We start from the raw sequence: 22,719 nt of genomic DNA on the forward strand, positions 1-22,719 counted from the left end.
CATCCCTCAAACAGTCCTGGGGAGAAAGGCGAGGAGGGACGTTCCCTGCTCGGGGCCCACCGGGTACCTGCACCTAACAGAGACGTTAATAACAACCACGCGAGCCTGCGTGGGCCAGGTGCTGCTCTAAGTGTTTACAAGCATCAGCTCAGTCAAGCGTCCCAGCTGTATGAAGCAGGTGTGGCTCAGTGGTCTCGTTCTACCAATGGAGAATCTGGGAGACTCCCAGAGAGGTGAGGTGACTTGCCCAAGGACACACAGCCTGTGCGCAACGGAGCCACAGTCAGCGTCTGGGTATCTGTAAGGCTGGGCAGGCTGGGCTCCGAGGCAAGGAATGGCCTGGACACCAGTGCGGGGTGAGCCAGAGGTGCGCGGAAACGCAATCACCTCGAGGAGGAAGGTGGGAATCTGGAAAAGCAAGCCGTAAGCTGGGCCTTCGAAGGATCTGTGCAATTTGGACAAGATGAAATGTGCAGGGATGGGTTTTCAAGCAGGAAGGAACAGCATAAGCAGTCATAGAGGCAAGCAAGTGCAGGGGACATTTGGGACAGGGCAAGCAGCCTGGCAGGGGCCTCTGGCAGTGCTTTGTGGGTCCTGAGGTCACTTGAGCAGTGTTCTGAGGGGGGGACTGCTGTGCCCTGGAAGTGCCTTGAGGCCTGGAATCCCCAGCATTTGCTGGGATAGCCGAAGGGGGCTGACCCCTATTTTTTGTGTGACTTCATGGGTTGAGAGGCAAAGCCTGGCAGCCTTGGGCCCCAGAGGCAGGACTGGAGGTCGTGGAGGGGCAGGAGCCCTGCCGCTCTCCAACCCACATGGGGGGGTCCACTCGGTCTGGACGGCTATGGACGGACAGGAAGCCAGCCATTCTTCGCCGTGAGCTGGAGAATGGCTTCTGTGTGAGCCGCAACAAGAAGGCTTTTCTGCCAAGTCGGAGGGGAGGAAGCGGCCAGCTCGGGCCCCTGCCCCAGCCTGAAAGGAGGCTCTGTTGGTGGCCCTGGGGTCTTTGATGCCTAGAATGCGTGTGGGGGGGAAGGCCAGGGTGGGCAGGGGCCCCCTCATCTCTGTCCCAATTCTCCAGCAGCACCAGGGCGGGGTGACATTGGGCTGCTGTGAAGTCGGTCCCTCTAGGTTCTCATCCAGCACAGCCATTTCCTAGCTGTGTGACCTTGGCCAAGTCACTTCACCTCTCAGAGCCTCACTTTTCTCATGAGTGAAATGTGACTGGGGGAGCACGTGAGTTGACTGAGGTCGCCAAATGCCATGCACTGTCACCAGCGCGTTACAGTTATCCACCCCGTGTTCATCTTCCCAGCAGCAGCCTGGGAGGCAGGTCGTATTATCCCTTCCCCAAGGTTTAAATTCTGCAGCATCAGGGTGGAAGCCCAGGCTCCACGACTCCAAGCTGTGCAAATGCAGAGGAAAACAGGCCGGAAGGAAACCCGCCAGGCTCTCAGCCCTGGCTGAGGGAATTTAGGTGACTTATATTCTCTCCTTTTTCTTTATCTGTAATGTCTTAATTGCCTTACTTGGGAATTAGCAAACTATAAAGGAACAAAAGATGCTGAGGGAATGGGGGCTGGGAGGGGCCCAAGGTGAGTTTAGGTTACAGCCACATCAATCAAAAAACAATTTAAAGATGCAGGTTCCCATTTAATGCTGGGGCAGAGGGGGCATCAAGCTGGGGCAGAGGGGGCATCAAGCTGGGGCTGCCAGTCTCTCTGGGGATGGGGTGCAGGGCTAAGGTGCTCCACCCATCCCTCCCCAGGGACCTCCTTCACATGTCTGGGCCCCAGAGGGATGAAAAGCAGCCTCCTGAGATGGGCTGGCTGTTCCTTCAGTCCCTAGGTTTCTTTGAGATTTTACCAGCGGGCCTGGGGTAGAAGGCACCTCAGGCAGTCTTCTGAGGGGCTGATGCCTCTGCCAAGTCTCAGTGAGACAGGCCTTTCACCCGCCCTCCTCCCTCTGCCCCCACACTGCCCTCCACCTGCCCGGTGGCCTCTGGACTTCTGGGTGATTCTCCGGTTTCAGCAGAAGGCAGACCTGGGCAGGGGCTCTGTGGCTTCTGCCACAGGAAAGCTGACAAGACAGTGTCCACCCTGGACGGCCGCGGCCCCCACCCAGGTCCCTAGCTGTTTCCTAGCTCAGCCTGAGAGGCCTGTGGGGCTCCCCAGGGCCAGCACGTCCTATTCTCCTCAGCCAGTTGTCAATACAAAGAGAGGAAAGGGTGGATCAGGGGGGTCTGGGGAGGAGGCATGCAGCTGGGGGGGGGGGGGCACAGCAGGTTGGAGGACCCTGAGTTGTGGAGGCCTGGCCTACTTCATGGTTGGGGTGGTACCCCACTACAGATGATCACCGCATTGCTGGGGGTACAGGCCTGTGCCCAATAGGATGGCCCAGAGGAAGAGGGGTCCAAGGCTGGCCCGGACCCGAGGGGCAGCAATGCTTGTCTCCTGCTCCTGGGCATCATCTGCACCCTGCCCAGAGTAAACTCTCTGCTGCTTCAGAGATGACAGGGCAGATCTTGGGTGCCCCTCACCCTCTGAGCAGAGGGTATGGTGAGGAAACTTTTGAGTCCCCAGTGGCATCATTTCCCATTCCTTCCTGACCAGGCTGGGTCTTCAGGCTGCTGAGAACCAGTTTGAACGGGTGGAGGGCCAAGTGGCCTGGCCTGGTTCTCCCACCCCTCCTGCATGTGCAGGGCCTGTGGGAAGCTGGGCTGTCCTTTCTCACCATGAATGAAAAGCATCTTCCTCCTCCTTCACGGTCCCACCCCAGTGGGGCCACCCCAGTCCCCTGCCCTGCCCTCCTCCAGTCTAGTGAGGGCAGCTGCCTCTCACTCGTACCCCAGCTCCCCCCTTCCGAGGGCCCCTGCAGAGGAGGCCCACAGAACTGGGAATGAGGTCTTTTAGGTGTGGGAACAAGTCCCCTAATCCTCTGCCCAGTCACCTGTACACCCTCCAGCTAGAAGCTCCAGCCCCAGGCCTCTTACAAAGGAGGCCACACTCGCTGGCCGTACAATTTAATCAGTGCAGATTATTTACAGAAAGAAACATGGGGTGGACACGGGCCCCCCTCCACCCCTTGCCTGGCTCTCCGGTTCCCCGAGGACGAGGACGGAGGAAGAGGAAGCTGCTGGACCCACACTCCGGGCCAGCCCAGGGGAAGCCCCTCCCTCTGGGGGCCTCGGGACTCTGGTGGCAAGTGGAGGGGACAGAGCCGCCTGTACAGTACCATTTCCCAAGGCAGACTCGCCTCTGCTCACTTTGGGAAGAAGGAAGCAGCTCCACCCTCAGGGCTGAGCCCCGGAGCTGGGAGTCTCCAGGTCACATAGGCTCCTGCTGGCCTCTCCCACCAGACCCTGGGGGGCAGGGAGCTGGAGTGGAGGAACCCCCTCCAAGCCTGGTGTGTGGTGGGCTGTGGGCACCCTCACAGGTGGGCACACTCTGTGGCATTCAGCACCCCAGCTGGGCACACATCAACCCCTCTCTCCCTAGGAGAGCCAGGACACTGGCAGCTGGAGCCTGAGACTGGCAGGGTTCTGAGACCCTGAGGATAGTGGTGTGAGTGAGAGGGAGGGAGCAGGGTTAGGGGAGGGGCCCAGGCGGGTCACATAGGTCATACAGCTCAGAGAAGGTAGACAGGGGGCTGGAGGGCCAGCCAGGCAGGCGAGGCTCCTGGGGTGGAGGGGCCTTGGTAGACCCCCTTTGGTCCTTCGTAAGGTGGGCCCAGAGCCCATTCTCCAGACAGAAAAGGAGGTGTGGGCTCAAGGGGTACATGGGAACTGGGGGCTGCTGGCCCTTGGCTGGCCAGGGGCGGGGCAGGGTTTTTAGGCACAAGGAGCCCGGGCTGCATGGGTTTTAGGGGTTGGTTGGGACGGAACCGAAACTCAACATGGACTCACAGTCAGGGGTCACCTCCCCCTTCTGTCCCTTCGGCCCCAGGGTGGCCCCAGGTGAAAGCTGTTCCTGAGGCAGAGAAAGACAGGTAGGTAGGTGGGTGGGCAGGTAGGCCCGCCGGTCTCTAAAACCAGCGGAGCTCCTGGTCTGGCCCTGGGCAGCCACTCTCCCACCAGGGGCCTCTGACCCTCCCTCTGCTGGCTGCGGCCAAGCCAGGGGTGGGTGGGGGCTTAATTCCCTGTCTGGAGTTTAGAAAGCTCCAACCCCCTGCCCTGAGGGACAGCCCCTGGTCAGGAAAGTAGAAACCAACGCTCAGTTAGTGTGCAAAACCTCCCCCCAAACACAAAAAATAAAAATAAAAAACACACAAAGAAACCTGGGCATAAATAAAAACAATGGGGGCAGGGCTGGCAGGGATGTTGGAGGGCCTGAGGGAGCCCACGCAGTCTCAGAAGCACAGGCGCCCCAGCCGGCCCTAGCACCGTGAGGACAGGAGGGCGTCAGACCCACTCCTGCAGAGAGCGCTTGCAGTACAGGAGCATGCGGGGCGCGCCCTTGCGCTGCATCTGCACCAGGGCGTAGGTGAGGCCCAGGATGCACAGGAGCAGCAGCAGCGGCGGCACCAGCACCATCGCCATGTTTACTGTCCGAGTCACCTCCTCCATCTGCACCACCACACGGCTGCCCCCGTCCTCATCCGTCCCCGCCCCAGAGTCCCCCTCCCCAGCACCTGGGCCAGCCTCATGGCCCTCGCCACCCTCCTGGCTGTCACCGCCAGCCCTGGGCTCTGCACCCCCGTCGGGGTTGAAGGGCGGACGGACCACATCGGGCCATCGGGGTCCTGACTCTTCGCAGCCCATGAAGTCCCGCAGGATGGACTTGGGGTAGCCGGGCTCCATTCGCAGGCGCTCGTTGTCGAACTTCCAGTACTTGGTGCCCTTGTAGAAGTAGGTGTAGGCTGCGGGGGCAAGCAGGCCGGGGTGGTGTCAGGGTGAGGCCACTCACCACCAGAGCGCCTCACAGAGGACCAGGAGCCCTGGCTGAAAAACACCCTTCTTTTTACTTGCTTCCCTGAGCATTTTCAAACTGCCACTTCCCAACTTACAGGAAGCCAGACCAGTCTCAGAGAGGGGCAGGCTTGGTCAAGGGACCACTAGAATACTGTGCTTCCTGGCTGGCTGACGCTGACTAGGGCAGTGCACAGGGGAAGGGTCCTCCGCCTGCTGGGTTGGAGGCTGCAGTCAGGGACCCTGCTATCCTGTCCCAGGACTGGCTTCACCTCACATGAGACAGGCCAGTGTCTCGCTTAAGGCCACACAGCCAGCCTGCAGTGGACCTGGAGCAGGGCCCAGCATTGCCTTGGCCCAGCTCTCTGGCCTTGGGCATCTTGCCACGTCCATCAGCCCCAGGAAGGGCCAGGTTTGAATCATGGGGTGAGTCTATGCTCTGCTGAGCACAGTGAGATCAGAGCGGCCGCAGAGCGATCCATCACACACAAGAGTGACCCACCCGAGCAATGGCCAAACCGGCAGGCCTCTCTCTGCTGAGAGCCTGGGGCCTAAGAATCAGGCCTGTGGCTTTCTTAAGCTCGCCAGAGACCTTGCTGAAGAAGCGAGAGCCCAGCTCCCTGTCGTTCGGTTATCATCAGAGATCAGGCTTCCCTTGCAGGTGGGTGAGTGGGCGCCCCAGGAGGGCTCTCATCCCATCGCTCAGCCCCAGGCTCCCTGCAGGCTGCCCGGGAGCAGGGCAGTTCTGAGCGCCAGCTCTGGACACAAGTCCTGGGTGGGACTCCCGACTCCACAACTTCCTCACTGTGGGATTGGGGTCCTTTATTTAAGCTCCGTGGTTTACTTTGGCCATCTGTGAAATGCGGATGGTGACGATGCAGGGAGGACCAGGAAAGTCATGCTCTAGGAGCTCCCAGCAGCCCAGGGCCTGACACAGCTGTGTCCCCCATACATGTTGTCCCAATATCTGATGGCCTCAGGCAAGCTCTGTCCCATTTGTGGAAGAGAGGGGTGGTGAGGGCTGGGCAGACTGGAGGGTGCTGGCCTTGGTACCTGCATCATTGCTCAGGAAGGCCCCCCTGGGGGAGACGGGGATCCCTTGCCAGACACTGATGGGTTTGGGGTAGCCGGGGTCTCCACGTTGTGTCTCCTCATTGAAGCGCCAGTACCTGTGACCAAAAGCACCATGCTGTGGGCCTGTATAGGCCTGGAGTCTGTTCCCCCTGGTAGTGGGTTCTCTCTGGGTAGGCCTGGGAGTAGGGGGCCCAATTGGGCCTTTACCCTTTAGGGGAGGGACATTCACCTGTCCTCTTGGAAGAAGAAGGTGTGCCCTGTGGGCTCCCACCAGATGGCTGTGTCGATGCGGTCGTAGGGGATGCCCAGGCCATAGCTGGTCAGCGGCTGTGGGTAGCCAGGCTCCAGGTTCGCTTCTCGGAAGAGCCAGTAGCGGTCACCTGTGGGAGGAGTGGGAAGTGGGTGAGAACAGGGCTGGGGGCTGAGGGGGCTGGGCAGGGAGAGGGCACAGGAATGTTATTCTGGGCCCACAAATCTATTCACATTTACTGCTATACTCATTACATACACACAATCATATTCACCCTTGTACACAGGACAGGCACTGACACCACACCCACAACACACAATGCAACTGACCGTTGTGTCACACACATGCATGTCACCTGCTTACACCTGTGCACACACCACATACAGTCACGCTATACATGGGTCTGCATTCCCATGTGGACATTCACCCCCTACAGTTCTTGTAGGGAGAAAGACAGGGAGCCTTGCCTGGCCTCTGAGTCTGGGGGCTGTTTCCTGGGGCACCCCAGCGTATGGCCCAGGGTTTCCCACTTTTGGTTTGGACCCAGCCCTGTCCTTGGGAGCTCCTGCCTCATTGAAGCTCAGGCCAGGGGGACTGGGGACACAGCTGGTCGGGACGCTGCCCCGATGGATACAACGTCCCCTTTGCTCTCCTCCTCCTCAGGCCCAGCTGGGTCAGAGGCAGGGGTAGGAAGGCTGCCCAGTCCCTCCCTCCTACCCCAGCTCACCTTTGAAAAAGACAAAGCGCCCATCTTGGCGCTCGTAGGCAGCACTGATGTCACTGGGCAGACCACGCCAGAAGTGCCCAATGGGCATAGGATAGTTGTCCAGGACGCGATTGTGCCGGACCCGCCAGAACCAGCGGCCCTGGGGAGGGCATGGGTGTGAGTGGGCAGAGTGTGCATGCTGCCCTGGGAGAGGGACCACCTGGGACCATCCCTCCCTGCCTCAGGGGGGGCCACTGAGATCCTGAGGGCAGCACCCGGGAGAGAGCCCTGGGTGGAGGGGGGCGGACCCCTTGGGGTGGGCAGGAGATGCCTGGGCTTGCTGTATTACTCCAGGGAAACCCTCAGCCCTCAGACTGAATGTTCCTCAGTCTGGGCTGCTCAGTGAGGGGGGGTAGGGGGCCAGCCTCTGGGGGCGGGGTGGGGGTGCTCTCCTGCTCTGGGTCTGGGCCAAGGGGCCGCAGGAGTCACGGGCAGGGCCAGACCTTGAACACGAACATCTCCCCACGCAGCATGGCCACTGTGTCAAAGTCCCCGTCACAGATGTTGGGGCCATATTGGTCAGGCCGTTCCGTGGCTCGGGGCTGGACTGGGGGCCCTGGCTTTGGGGGCCGCTCTGGCTTCCCGCCTGGGGGTGGAGGTTGGGGAGGCCTGGGGGGCCGATGGTCTGGCCGGCCTGGCCACCGAGGTGTCACAGTGGGGAGAGGCCGAGTGGGTTGTGGCTGACCATCTGGGGAGCCTGTGGAACCAGGGAGGGGGAACGAGAAGTGAGGGAGAAGCCCTAGAACCCAGCCTTGTCCCCCTCAGAGCCCTGGGACCCCAAGGCCCCAGCTTGGAGAAATATGTGCCCCAGGAGAAGGGCCCAGCCTGGTGAAAGGCCCTGTCTGTCCTCAGTGACCCCTCCCTCCCCCACCCCACCACTGACCTCAGGAGGACCTCCACCCTTCTCCATAGAGCCCCCTCCTTGACTTCCCCACACTGGGCTTAGGTCACTGTGCCCCCGAGATGGCCCGTCTCCACTTCCCCTTGGGGACACCCCTCTCAGGATGGCAGCCTGTTCCACTGGGGGCTCCTGGGACACACAGTAGACACACAGAGGAGAGAACATGATTCTGTAAACGCTGCCAAGTTCCCCTCTTATTACCAGCTTGCTAGGGATACAGTGAGGCCGTGTCTGTCATGTGCCCAGCAAGGTGGGTGCTGCCAGCCTGTGAGGGGCTTGGAGTGGGCAGTGGGTGCAGGCCTTAACCCCCCAAACTGACCCTCAGGAGACCTCACCACTGGAGACTTTCTTGGTCAGGCCTGGGTGGGGATGCCCCTGCCCGAGAACCCGGGGAAGCGATAGACCAGCAGTACTTCACAGAGTCCAGGACAGGCCTGGGCTGGGAGCGACGGCAGGAGGATTGGGGTCCTGGGACTTTTCGTCTAATAACATCACTGAGGCTGAGAAGGAGAGGGGGTCAGAGAGGGGACCTGGAGCCACTGTGAGGGCTCAGGGTGTAGGCCCTGGGTCAGCCTGCCAGTCCTGGGTTTGATTTCTAGCACCATCTGAGTGATGTGGACAAGTCACTAGTCCTCTCTGGGCCTGTTTCTCATCTACAAGATGGGACAGCAGTAGCACCTATGCCTTGCGGGGCCGGGAGTTGAGGGCAGGCGTGCAGAGCCCACCGGCCATGTCCGTGCCGCCTGCTCACCGTAGAGCTGCTGGATGCCCCGGAGGTCGTCCTCAGGCAGCTGGAAGTTGTCGATGTCCATCCACTGGTAGAACGGCGCCATGATGGCACTGGGGTTGCTCGAGTGCTCCAGCCCCAGCGCGTGGCCCAGCTCATGCACTGCTACCAGGAAGAGGCTGTTCCCTGCGGTGGGGCCAGCAGCACGGTCAGCTCTGGTCTGGCCCAGACTCGGCCACCCAGACTGTGGGCTGAGGCTGCCAGGGAGAAGAGGCTGCACTGCTCTGACTTCCAGGGCCTCCATTTCCCCATCTGAGAAATGAGTATAATGATCCCTTCTCTTTCCCACCACCCCTCGAAGATGGTAGGACAACAGCTTGAGACCAAGTGTCAGTGCTCCAGAGAACTGCACAGGGGAAGCTCTCCCCTCCCAACCCTACCCTTCCAGCTCTGTCTCCCCTGCCCTCACCCTGGCCAGCTGTTCTCACCATGCATGTCCGTGCTGGAGAAGGTCCAGGGCTCATCTGCATCGAAATGGGTGTCCCCGCCCAGACCAGGGCCGGGGAAATAGGCATGGGCCAGAAAGCCGCCTGTGCCGTCAAAGGGTGAGCTGTCGCCATGGAAGCCGGAGGCAAAGAGGACCATGATGTCAGCCTCCTTCTGCCTCCGCAGCCGGATGTCCTGGTAGGGCACCTCCTGGAAGACCAGGGGCGTTGCCTGCTCCCACACACGAAAGGCCCTGCGCACTGCCTCCAGCGAGTGGTACCAGCCCAGCTTCTCTGTGTAGTTCTGGATGCTGCAGGTAGGTGGGGAGACATGCAAGTGAACCAGGGTCAGGGCTACTGTCCGGTGCTGGCACCCACTGGGTTGGAGGCCAGGACACATGGTGTCAAGGAACATGTAGAAGATCTGAGCTGGTTCACCGACAGTGCCTGACAATATCAACCATTAGTTTACTTGGATGTGAATTTGAAAACGAGAATTAACATGGCAAGCCCAGGAGTTCATTAGGATATCACCAAATAAGGTTGCATTGTGCCAAATATGCCTATTTTCCCGAAGAAAATGTTAAGTAAATAAAAGTACAGGGGACATGTAGCTGAAAGACCCAGAAGAGCGATGCAAATGGCTGAGGTTTGGGGAACACAGGGCTCTCGGTTCTGAAGCTGGGTTCCGGGGTCAGGCTGACTTGAGTTCAAGGCCGGGCTCTAACATTATCTGAGTGACTTGGAGCAAATGAGTTCTGTCTCTGACAGGTTAGTGCTTTCATCATGGCATCCCTGTGAGAATGAAATGAATGAACTCGTGTGGAACACACGCCCCTGACCTGCACGTGATAGAGCGTGAGGGAGCCTGTTGTTACCCATGTCAATCAGAGTAAGCGTCTGTGTGCTGGACAGATCCCAGTAAAGCTGGTTGGACCATGAATGCACTCGGGGGCCTGGGGTCTAACCAAGAGGCCGTGGGAGCTACTCTTCCTGGGGAGATGGAGCTCTGGTGGGACTGTGGCTGGACAGACACAGGAAGAGGAGCCCTTGGGGACCACCACATGCTCGGGGCTGGTGTTTCTTGCCCAAGGACTCAGCACACAGGAGGGCGCCTGAGGGTTTTTGCAAGGGACTTGCTACCAGCCCACCTGACAGATGCCTGGATTCCGGCCTCCCTGACCTCCCCCACCCTCAGGCGCCTGAAGCCCCATGTCTTGCACTGTGGGGGCCCCTCAGTCTGTATCAGTGAAGGAACCCATCTGGGCCAGTGAGACCAACCCAGGCAGCTGGCGGTGGCGGGGTGGAGGAGGGAGCGGAAGCAGCTCCAAGGGTCCTGACCTTCTCAGGAGGAAGACAGCCTCGGGCGTGCAGCCGCAGGCAGCGTGGGAGCTAAGCGGGTTTGGACTGTCTGTACCGGGCATCCTTGGGGGGTGCTGCTGGGAAAGGAAACCTTCCAGACGAGTCCACCGGGAAGCCTGAAGCCTCAGACCAGATGATGGGGAAGATGTTTCGGGAGGAAGGCCACCCTGGGGAGCTGGGTCCCTACCTGAAGGTCAGGTGGGGGTTGTTCCACTTCCTGCCGGTGAGGGCATAGCGCTTCCGTCTCCGCAGATTGGCTTTCACGTGCACGCCGAACTGATCTGGCACTCCGCAGCGGGGCCGCTTCATCCACCTGGCTCAGGGGCGTGGGGGTGAGCACGGAGCCTCCGCTAGGCAGTCCACTCCTTCCCCCCTCCTCCCTCTGGCCTTCAGCTGCCTCTTCGGGTGTGGTGGGAGACTGGCTAAGCTTCAGTTCCTTTACCAGGGAAACGGGTGCAATGATCTTGAAGACCGGATGCCCTGCAGTGGCTCCGCAAAGGTGAGCCCCTTCTCACCAGAACCACCCAGGAATGGGACAGTTACCCCCGAGGCCTCCTGTCCTCGACACTATGCTCTGTGCATGCTCATCAAGGACGTGGCTTTGGGTCATATCCCCTGTCTGATTCAGAGCAAGGGCTCACTGGGCTGTCCCATCTGGGGCATGTGTGTGGTGTCCCCCCATTCTCATTTCTGGGGCAGACAATCCTACGCTCCTGGTGGCCAAGCATGAATCTGGCCTCAGGAGCTTTCTCAACACAGGGCTTTAGGCAGCCACTCCCAACCAATCAGAGCTAGCGTGGAGGGTCAGACCATTTGCCACCTCTTATCTAGACCACTCTTTCTGGTAACGCCATAGGCCGAGACCTCAAGAGAGCAGGCCAGAGGGCAGCAGATGCAGTGGGTCTGGGAAGGGCCCGGCAGAGGGACTCACGCCTTGGTCTCTTCATCAAGCACACCGGTGACAGGGATCCCATAGAAGCGCTGCATTTCAGCCAGGGCTGAGGCCAGGATCTGGGCTGAGCGCAGGGTGGACATGTGGCGGCTGGGCTGAGGCAGGTAGCCATAGAGTCGCAGCCAATTCTGCAAAGGAAAGATCATGACAGTCAGCAGGTCCTGGCAGGGCTGGCTCCCAGTACAAACAGCCTGCTTCAGAACACAGCCTACCACCATAGCCCTAGAGCCGCCACCACCTCCCTGTTTTCACACAGGAGCAGAGCAGAAGGCCTGTACAAGTTAGGTTTGGTCTCCAAAGACTTCTCATCTCAGAAGAAAAGCCCATTTTAACAGAAGCTACCAGGCCCTGGCTACCTGACCTCACCTCAGCTCTCAGACCTCACTCCTCCCACCTACCCAGCCAGGCACTCTCGTGCCTCAGGCCCTTTACATGTGCTGCTCTCTCCCAGATATCTGCACAGCTCACACCCCCATTTTCTTCAGGACTCTGCTTCAGCCTCCCCTTACTGGAGGATGTTCTCTGATACTACTAAGAAAAGCCCCCCACCTGCTGCACCCTGCATCCCCTCCCCTCCTTCCTTGTACTTGTCACCATCTGACACACCGTACATTACACTTAGTGCTTATCACTTGTCTCCCCCACTAGGATGACATGAGGAGGGGTCCCCAATGAGGCACACTGAGTTGTGGTAAGAAAGGGGCTCTGACCTGCCCACCTCACGCCCCCAAGGCCATGAGAGCATGATGACCACCATGGGAGGCTGTGGCACAGAGGCCAGGGACTTCTGTGGGCCCTGGCCACATGGAAATGTGTCCTTTGCACCTTTCCTGGCCCACCCTGGGTTTCTGGCTGCCCCCAGAGTGAGGGGACCTGGAGGCCTGCTCTCTGAGAGGCCCTGGAAGGTGAGGGCTCCGCATCAAGGGCCCACAGGCAGGATGGTGACCAAACATGGTGGCTGCTCTGGGCTGACAGCCATGTGTCAGCTGGCCAGGGCCACACCTACTTCTGTCTGCCACCAGTGTCACAGCCAAGTCCTCTGGCATTGCTTCCTCAGTGCCACCCGTCAGCCCCACCTGGCGCCCGGCCACACCCCCCGCTCAGCAGCACCCAGACTGCCCCCGAAGAGAGCACTGCCGAGCCCAAGCGGGCAGTGCAGAGGCGTGGCCAGAGCGGCGAGGGCTCTCGGGCCAGGAGAGCCACAGGACAAGGAGGCAGAGCCGTGGGATGAGAAACAACTGTGGCTCTGGGGATACCAAGCTGGGGACCTATCCAGCTGAGCCACTTCTGAAGTGGCTGTTATACGAGGGCCCGCCTCATCTGTGGGGACTCAGTGGGGACGTCCACTCCAGTGCCTGCATTGTGCTGGGCGGGAAAGTGCTCACTGGACGTGTCGTTCGTGACAGGCCGGGGGCTGTCTGGCTGTCCCTGGGGAGGCAGGCTTTTGCCTCTGCCAACAGGACTGAAGGTTCCAGGCTCCGACAGGGCTGGGGGGCCGTGCAGACCCAGGTGAGGGCAGAGCAGCTGGGGGAGGCAGAGGTGTGGCCCAGGGCACCTTCCCTTTGCCCCACCAGACACGGGCAGCGTCACGGGCATCTTCCCATAGCACCTGCTCCTTCCAAGCAGGAGAAACCTTTCCTGAAGTTCCCGTGTGTGTGAGGGGGGACGCCCACCCCCCTTAATGAACAGTTTTCCTGAAGAAGCCTGGAGAGATGTAGAAGGTGAGGCCATGATGCTCGGCCAGTGCCAGCAGGGAAAGGGACCCAGCTGGAGGGGGTGCTGCCTGCTGACAGATGAGGGCACCTGACATCACTTATTTGCATGAGGTAAAAATATCTCGGGGAGCTCAATCACAGGCCACCAAGGGGCTGATTAGCAGGTCTGCAGAGTGACAGGAGGAGGGGAGGGGCTCAGGCTGGGGCCCTTGGGAGGAAAGGGGAAGGAGCTGGGCCTGTCTGCAGGGAGGAGCTCCAGAGCCCAGCAGAGGGCATGAAGCCGGGGCCCTTTAATTTGGGGGGCTGTTCAGGGGCTGATGGGAAGGTCCCAAGGGTGCCTATGGACCCTCCTTCACACCGATGAGTGCCCTTTGAGTGTCAGGAGCTTCCATCTCAGTATCAGCCGAGCCTTGAACCCTCAGCCTCCTGGTGGCAAATGCCTCCTGGCCACTGCCAGGGGGAGAAGCAGAAGCTGTGGACAGGTGGCATGGGTGGCATAAGCAGAAACACAGTTTTGGCCCAGAACAGCCAAACCTCCGAATGACAAGAAGCTGACAGACAGACTGCCTAACTGACCAACAGGCGCTCAGGACTGGCCAGTCCATCTGTGCCGCCTGTACAGGGCTGTGGGTGCTTCCTCCCCAGTGGCTCGCACCCTACTGCTGTGCTAAGTGTGACAAGCCCAGAAGGTGAGGGTGAGGAGGGAAAAGACAGTATGGGACAGGGGTGGCTGCCTGCACCCTAAGCCCCAGCTTCCTGAGGTGTTACCATGGGACAAAAGTGGGGAATGATTTCCAAGGTCATGACTGACCTCTTAGTGTCAAAGTAGGGGAGGGGCTGGGTTCATGCTCCTGCTACTCCTGTTGGTGACTGACTGTAAGACTGTCCCTTATACAAAATGCCTCCTTTTCCTCCTTCCCCAACTAATCTCACAGGTCGAGTGCCAAGCAGGTGAAACTTGTATTTCAGGTGGGGAAACTGAGGCTTGGGGAGGTCAGAATAGGGGGACCTCCTCCAAGAGGGTCACTGAAGTGCACGCAGAAGCCAGGAGGGGCCCTCCTTCCAGCAGTCTACCCTGGAGACCCCGCCCACCGTGGTTCTCCACCCTCCCTGGTTCTTCCAGCCATTTCTTTCTTTCTTTTTATTGATTTTTAGAGAGGAAGGGATAGAAACATTGATGTGAGAGAAATATCGACTGGCTGCCTCCTGCACGCCCCATACTGGGGATCAAGCCTGCAACCTCAGGCATGTGCCCTGACCAGGAATCGAACTGGGGCCTCTCAGTCCACAGGGCAATGCTCAATCCACTGAACCACACAGGCCAGGCATCAGCCATTTCTTTCTTGAGCTCCATAAGTATGCATAGATACTTCAGGTGAGTGGCTGGCCCCAGGCAAGATGTGGGGCCATCAGGAGTCTGAGGGGGGATCCCTGGCCCCCTACCCCTAGGAGAGGTCATAAATGTAGCAGCTGAGAATGGAGAATCATCCCATTCAGTGTTCACAAGAACCCCACTCCTGTTATACAAACAGTGAGTTCCAGAGAGGGCGAGTGGCCCACCCAGGGTCACACAGCTGATCTGGCCAGAACTAGAGCCCACAAGCAGTACTATTAGACCAGGTTTTTTGTGAAGTAACACCAATTCCTCGGCCTGAGGCTCGGGCACTGGACTCTGAACCTTCTCAGGAACAGTGCCCAGCACAGCACTGGGGGAGGGCATCTAATCCTCCCCATGTTCCACATCTCTGGCTGGGTCTGGGCACTGGGCCATGTCAGTAGGGCTGCCCCCCAGGGCTGCTGAGACAATGGCAAAGCGAGCCCGCCGGGAGGGTGTGTCTGGGAAGGAGCTTCAGCTGGATCAATACTGTGCATTAAGCACAGCCGTGGGGGCAGGGGGCTTGGGCTGCTGCTGTCACCACAGCCAGCTCCTCCCCCAAGCCTTATCAGACCCTGTGTGATAAGGACAATCTCTGCAGGGCTCTGCTTTGCTTCTGTCACCCACGGCTCTCCGTGCAGTCCAAGCAGACCCTGGCAGGGCTGCCCAGACAGGCACAAAGGGCCTCTTGTCAGGCCTGCTGGTGATGAACAGACATTTTAAGGCACTGTGAGGTCCTCACTGTGCCCATCTCCCCACCCGGTGTTGCAGTCTGAGTGCCCTTGGGAGCAAGCCAAGGCTATGCCGGGCACAGTGCGGGTGCTGAATGGGATGATCAGCCCGGGGGAGTCACAAACAGGGCTCCTTCACCCCGCCCTGCCTACCCACCGGCCCAGCAGGCTCCCGCCTGGCCACTTCCACAGGATGACACCCTGGGCTCTGACCTGCAGCCTTTACCCCAGCATGGGGGCTGGAAGCTCAGGCTCCAGGCCAGGCTGACTGGGTTCAGATCCCAGCTCTGCCACCCTGGACGGGGAATCCCTCTCATCTCCGTCTCCTTTTCCTCTTCTGTGCAACGGGGTAAGCTAGCAATGCTCAGAGTCAATTCCAGGATAAAATCGTGAAAATGCTTACAAAACACAGAGAGAACCAAATGTGTTGAAGGTGCTCAAAAAAGCATCGGATCCTTCTGGGCCCAGGTGATACCATCAAACATGGCAGTCAACATTTTACACATAAATGTGCCGAATCTCCCCAATAACTCCATCTAGTACACGCTATTACTATTCTCATTGTGTCCATAGGGAAATTCTCATTGCTCAGATGGGTTCAATGACTTGCCCAATAGCAAATGCCACTGTCACTGGTTTGCCACCATTTTGCAAGGACTTCCTATGTACCAGGTCCCATGCCCACAGTGCTGGACATGAAGCTGGGCTCTCACCCTCCAGGTGCCATGGCTCCGGTAGCTTGACCATTGGATGGCAATGGGACGTGGGGCATCTCCCAAGGCTGGCTGATGGCTGGGCCCCAGGCTCTCATCTGTCTGTCCAGACACTGGAGGTTGAGTTGAGTCTTCTTGCTTGTTTCCTGCTATCCCCCCTACAGGGCATGGGATCTGCCATGAGGCAGCCCGCTCATCTCTCTGATCGATGCCCGGCTTGAACACCTCTGCTGTTCTTGCCCAGGGCTGCAAATTCTGTGCTCCCTCCCCTAAAGGGTTCAGGAATTCCTGGAACCAGTGTTTTTCTGGGGAGTGGCCTCATACGAGCCCTAACCAAGGGGACTTGTCTCATCAGAAGGGGGTGTGCTGCAGGCCTGAAGTACTCGGCTACCTTCAGGGTCCCTGGTCCTCACATTCATCTGTGGAGTCCTCCCAGGACCCTTTCAGTGATGGAGGACCCTGACCCCTATGCTTCTGCTGACTCAGGGAACACATCTCCATGCCCAAGGCAGAGCTGGCCATGGGGCCTGGCTCCCGCCTGAGCGAGCCACGTACATCTCGGGACGACATTGAAGATGCCACCTATCTTAGTCCATTTGGGCTGCTATAGCAAAAATACCATAAGCTGGGTAGCTTGTAACAACAAACTTTTATTTCTCACAGTTCCGGAGGCTGGAAGTCCAAGAGCAGGCGCTGGTGTGGTCAGGTTGGGCGAAGGCCCTGTTTCTGGCCGCACTGTTGTCCTCACATGGTGGGAGGGACAAGGACTGTCCCGACAGGTTTCTAAGGGCACTGATCTCATTCAGGAAGGTTCTGTGCTCATCACCCAACAACTCCCAAAGGCCCGAATACCACCACCTTGGGAGTTAGGTTTCAACATATGAATCTGGGAGAGGGGAGGACACAAATATTCAGTCTATCGCACCAACTTCATCGGCCCCAGGGAGGCTCCCCACAGTGACTACCACAGCTGGCCTCACACCGAAGTCAAGCTCCCAACAGGGCAGAGGTGACGTGATGAGAGGGAACATCTGGATCAGCAACAAAAGGGGGACAGAGGGGAGGCCAGCACTTAGCAGGGAGGGGCTTTTCCATTCCTGGCAGCATTGCCTTTCTGAGTTGGCATCAGAGAACATGGGCAGTGGGTGCTGGGGTTCAGAGCAAGGCTTCTGTGGGAGGGTTGTCTGGGTGTGTTTTTATGATGTTTCTTCTCCACCCTCCTTGACTGGGGCAAAGTGAGGTGTTTCCGTCCAAAGGTTGAAAAGGGCAGGTCAGACTGACGCACCGTTCAAACAAGGAGTACACACTGCAGGAGGCGGCTGACTGATGGGACCCCAGGGCAGCCCAAATGCAGAGACCTGGCCAAAGGGCTGGGCATGAGGGGCATGGCCCAGTCAGATCCTGGGTCTCTGGCTGCATCAATTAGCCCAGTTCTCTGGGGTTTTCATATAGACTGTGGAGGGATGGTTTGTTAACAGAAAGAGGAAAATAGACTAAAAACCAGGGATGTGTAGGAGAAGAGAAGGTTAGCTTCTGTAGGTTGCCAAAGACAATGCTCTCATACTTTCCTCAAGGGTAGGCATGGGGCCTCTGGAGTTTCTGCTCCATAGTTAAGAAAGGGTATTAATAAGAGCATAGCCCTGGCCGGTGTGGCTCAGCGGTTAGAGCGTCGGCCTGCGGTCCAGAGAGACCTAGGTTCAATTCCCGCTAAGGGCATGTACCTTGGTTGCAGTATGTCCCCGGCCCTGGTTAGGTCGTGCAGGTGGCAGCCACTCGATGTGTCCCTTTCACATCAATGTTTCTCTCTCCCTCTCTCTCCCTCCCAGTCTATTTGAACAAAAAAAAAAAAAAGGAAAAAAAATGTCCTCGGGTGAGGATAAAAAAAAAAAAATTAAATAAGAGCACAGATGTGGGGGCCCTGGGGAGGGGGTGGTCAGCATGGAAGTGCCAGCAGAGACCGGAGCACTGGAAGCCTGGGGCTATGGCTCACCAGTCAGATCTGAAGGTCAGAATCAGAATTCAAGCTGATGCCCACCCCTCCGTTTGCTCATCCCACTCAGCCGCCAGGTAGGGGCAAGGAAGGTATGTAGGAGTCTGTTCAGAGAAGGTAAGTGTGTCCATACTTAAAAAATTTTTTTTTCCTTTATTGATTTTTCAGACAGAGAGGAAGGGAGAGGGATAGAGAAATATCGATGAGAGAGAACATCGACTGGCCGCCTCCTGCATGCCCCCCACTGGGGATCGGGCCCACAACCTGGGCATGTGTCCTGACCGGGAATTGAACTGGCGACCTCTTGGTTTATGGGTCGACGCTAAACCACTGAGCCACACTGGCCGGACAGTGTGTCCATACTTTAATGGCAGCTGAACCATACCTGTGAACTCTGGCAGCCTGAGTCACCTATATAGGGCCAGCTGAGGGCCTGAAGTCATGCCTGGGGGGAAGGGGGGCGGTGGGAAGAGACCACAGCTTCTCTGGTGAAAACCAAAGGCACTTTAGCAGGCTGGGTGCTGTAGGCAGCAAGAGCAGGGCAGATCTGAAGGGGCGTGGACTCTCAGACCAGGGAGACCAGACCTCAGCCCGGTGAGGCTTGCGTGTACACAGGGGAGTGGGCTCCACCCAGGACAGCTGGAGACTGGGACTGACATCTAGGGGAGAGAGTGAGACAGGGCAGAGTAACACAGCGGTGCCCTCTTCAAGAAAGACAGCCTTCTCCACCGGGGAAGGATGAGGAAGGGGGCTTGGCAGGTTACAGGTGTCTGCCAAGCACATGCCAGACTCTCTGACTCCTTAATTTAGTGACACTCCTGTGGTTTCTGCCCTGGGAGGGAGAGGGGCTGGCCTTGGCTCAGTTACCAGGATGCTCAGAAAAGGTCCCAGCTGTGACCTGACCTGAAGTCTGGAGCTGTGGGGATTCTGGGTAAGGACCAGAGCCCTTTCCCAAGGCAGGGGGGCTCTGGACACAGGGTACAGGCAAGGCCCAGGAGCCTCTGAGGCTGGTCCTTGGAGAGTGTGGACCTGGGGACCACTGTCCCATAGCCTCCTGGAAATTGTGCTGGCTGTGGAAGCCATTCTACTCTTTGAGCCTAGATCTGGCCAGACTTGGTGAAACTCCAAGGAACAGTCTGTACCCCAAAGCCAATTCTAGCAGCGGGGACAACTCACCTGTCTCTAGCCCTCCATCTACCTTGGTTTCCAACATTTAAGGGTCCCCTAACCCTTCCACAGTCTCTTCCAGCAACAGCCCAACCCAAATGCTCCCTCAGGAGAGAGTCTACAGGTCACTCTGAGAATCTCTAGCTAGTGCCACCAAAGGGTTAGGGCCATGGTCTGTGACTCGAATCAGGCCCTGGGAGAGGAGGGGCTAATGGAGGAGCTGAATCAAAGGAAAGACAGACTGAAGTCCTGCAGACCACAGGTCTCAGCGCCTCAGCTTCTGGACATCTAAGATGACAATTCATAATGCATGGCCACCAAATTCCAGCTTGCTCCATAATTGCTTCCTATGCGGAGATGCCATTCCTAAATAGATTAAAAACAGCTCAAGGGTGGGTCTGTGGCTTACAATTCTTTGACATTCCACTCAAGAGAGTGGCAGGTGGGTCCAAACACTCTTCACTGGGTACCTGGCTCACAGGCTGAAGGACAATCCCCACCAGCAGAAGCCCTTTGCTTGCCTGTCTGTATAAATGAGGGGGAAACAGCTGGACTGGGCAAGGGCTGGGCCCCCACTCCACCTCCTGCCAGGACCTGGCTCCCTGCAGCTTTCCCTGGCTTGGCCAAGGAGGGAGGGAAGAGCAGGTGGGGAACGGCTGAGAGGTGTAACTTGAGCCGGGAGGAATTCCCTGCCCTTCCTCCAAGCTTTATTAAAGTAGGGCGGGGAAGGGCAGGCTTCCATCGGAAAAATCTCCCAGGCAGCAGGGAGAAGTGGGGAAGCCGCTGGGGGCTGGGAGGGAGCGCTGGTCCAACTGCAAATAGAACCCGCACTCAGGCCCGCAGCCCAGCGCCAGCAGCGGCAGCTGGAGGCTCCGGGCCGATCCAAGGGTACCGGGGCCAGAGCCTAACCGGGACAGCACAGAAGCACTCTCCCACCACCACCCATTCATTCTCCTTTCTAGACGCGGCAGGAAACGGGATCTTATAAGTCGGGAAAGAGTTGGACACGCTTTTGCTTTGGGGCAACGGAGCTGGTGTCCTCACTATCCCTGCTCGGAAGGACGGCACTGGGTGACTCTATGGAACGGTGGGCACAGGCTAGACCCAGCCCTTCGCCAAGAGGCTGCGCCTGATCACCCAACGAGACCGATCCAGAGAGGGGGCCCCATCGGGACGTCAGGCGGGCTCCGGATGAAAAGATGTGCGGAGTCCGTCCTCTGCGCAACGGGCCTCGGCGCAGAAACTCTGGTGGGTAGGAAGCACCGGGGAGACTGGGTCTTTGTCTTGTACCCAACCTGGCTATGGCACAGCTTCCGTCCAAGAGCCCAAGAAAGTCGCCAAAGCGCCCCTGCGACCTGAGTCTGCTGTCTCAGAGGTTCGCATCCCTTCCCTCATCCCGGTCCGCCGCGCAAGGCTCAGTGTCACCCAGCCCAGGCGCTTCCTAGGCGGGAGCGCTGCCTATTCAGCCCGCGGCCGCCCCAGGGTAGCCCCCACCCCACTCGCAAAGAACGTCACCGCGCTTGCGGGGCTCTCGAGGAATCAGCCGCCAGGAGGGAGGAAAGGAAGGCAGCCAGGGCTGGGGGCATCAGAAGCAGCTCCCGGACAGGGGCTGGGGCGGATCAGTGCCCACGGCAGGTAGTGGTAGAGAGTGGGCGCGAACCCTATGGCCTCCAGGATTTGGGAAGAGGTGAGCAGCAGCGGGAAAGTCGGGGAGGGGCAGCTTGCCGGGCCCCTTTCTTCTGCCCCCTTCCCTGGGACCCAGAGCTCGTCTCCTCATCCTCTACCTCCTGGCCTCAGGCTATGGGCGTGGCTCCTTCCCTACCCTCTCCAGTCTCCCAGCCCGCGGCAAAGGTACGGGCCAGGGTCCTTACCTCGGCATTGACTTCTGCGTCCTCCGCCGCTGCGCCGCGGCCCAGGCAGCTCAGAAGCACCAGCACCAGCGGCAGCAGTCGCGGCCGCTCCGCCGCCTCCCGGCCGCCAAGGCTGCCTGCCCAGGACGGCCGTCCTGCCGCGCTCCGTTCGCTGCCCATGCTCTCGGCGCCCAGCCCGGCCCGGAGAGCAGCACGCGGGGCTCGCCCGCTCGCCGGCGCCGTGTCCCCTCACGCGGCTCGGAAACTTGCGACGCTCCCTGGCTCCCCGCCCGGCGGGCGCGCGGCAGACCTCCCGGTCCCGGTCCCCGCCGGAGCCGCTTAGGTCCCCTCGGCAAATTCCCACGCCCGAGGAGAAGCGGGCTGGGCAGGTCCGGGCACGCGGAGCCGGCCCACGGGAGAAAGGGCCGGCCAGAGCCGCCTGCCGCCGGGTCCCGCAGCCTGGGCGCCCGGGGCCCGGCTCCCGAGAGCAATAGCAACTCCTGAGCCTTTGTCTGGCTCAGCGCTCCGGCCGCCCGGTCCCGCGGCGCCCCCTGCGCGCCCAGTTCCCTCTGTCCATGCCCGGGGCCGGGCGCAGCCCAGAGCGCGCGCCTCCCGCCGGGGGACTCGGCTCGCCCCGCGCCCAACTGGGCCCGGGCTCCTGCGCAGTCCCGGGAGGAGGCGCAGGGAGCCGGTAGGAGCGAGCGAGCGAGCCAGGGAGCCGGCGCCCGACGTCCCCGGCGACTTCGGCGCAGCTCCGGGCGCTCCCAGCCCTCCTCCCAGCGCCGTGGTCGCCGCCGCTCTTAAAGGGCCAGTACTCTCTCCGCGCGCGGCCGCGGGCGGGGGCCGGGGGGCGGGGGCCAGGGGGCGGGGGCCGGGGGCCGGGGGCGGTATCTTAGACCAAGGCTTCTTCGCAGCAGGTGCCGGCTGTGGAGCCGGGCAGGCGGCCCTTTCACTCTTTCCAGACGGCGGGAATCCTCCCCCGTCCATCTCTTTCACTCCCATCCTAGCTTTTGGAGAGTGGGCTTGATCCCTAAAGTGACCCCCCACCCCCCGAGAGAGTAAATAGAAACGAAGTCTCCTCTTTCTCCCACCTGGTGGGTGGGTGGGGATACTGAGGCAACAGTAGGCAGGAAGGAGGGCTGGGGGAGGAAGGACCCAAGTGACAGACAAACAAAGATATCTAGAGATTTGCTGTTTTCTCAAAAGCCCTTCAAGTCTTTGGCCTTTCAAGTGACTTTCCTTAGTTGCAAAGGGAGGGGTTGGGTATGTTGAGTATGCTTGGAGTGTGACCATGCACAGGTTTAGTAGGGACAGGTTGCAGCCCTGCGTTACCACTTACCTGTGGCAGGTAGGCAAGTTATTTAATTCTTCTGAGCTTCCATGTCCTTTTCTGGAACGTGGGGTGAGGATTAGGTGTGCTTCCCGTTCCGGACGAGGCACACATTAGGTATCCAAGTCAAGGACACTGTTTTGTGCAAGTGAAGTGTGACGATTCGGCCTGACAAGGGGCCGGGGCTAGTACGCAAACCTTCCCACCAAGTGGAGCTACAATTCTATTCCAGGATCAGCTTGAAATTCCATCAGTGTGCATGCAGAAGCCTTGAGGTGGCGGTCTAGGTCTAAAGTCTGAAGACACCAAGGACATTCCTGGACCAACACACCGGGGCTGAATGTGAAGGCGCCCAGGAGGGCAGCAGGGCAGAGACCTTCCCTCCCCTCTGCCACCTCCCAGCCCCAGAAATGGGAGCCTTCCTCACC

At 59.3% G+C, this 22,719-nt stretch overlaps 1 protein-coding gene across 1 annotated transcript; it reads right to left on the reverse strand.

Annotated features, from left to right (window-relative positions):
• Positions 1 to 4,319: 4,319 nt before the first annotated feature.
• On the reverse strand, positions 4,320 to 21,811 carry MMP15 (matrix metallopeptidase 15). Its single transcript, XM_036275180.1, has 10 exons — positions 20,983 to 21,811; positions 11,400 to 11,548; positions 10,656 to 10,781; positions 9,110 to 9,417; positions 8,646 to 8,807; positions 7,437 to 7,690; positions 6,955 to 7,093; positions 6,207 to 6,357; positions 5,957 to 6,072; positions 4,320 to 4,854 (listed from the first exon to the last, which is right to left on the reverse strand). The coding sequence occupies exons 1-10, from the start codon at positions 21,139 to 21,141 to the stop codon at positions 4,397 to 4,399; spliced, it is 2,022 nt and encodes a 673-aa protein (XP_036131073.1). The 5' UTR covers positions 21,142 to 21,811; the 3' UTR covers positions 4,320 to 4,396.
• Positions 21,812 to 22,719: the final 908 nt, after the last annotated feature.

The sequence above is a fragment of the Molossus molossus genome, unplaced genomic scaffold (genome assembly GCF_014108415.1).
Source record: "Molossus molossus isolate mMolMol1 unplaced genomic scaffold, mMolMol1.p scaffold_m16_p_21, whole genome shotgun sequence".
In the NCBI taxonomy this organism is placed as follows: Eukaryota; Metazoa; Chordata; class Mammalia; order Chiroptera; family Molossidae; genus Molossus; species Molossus molossus.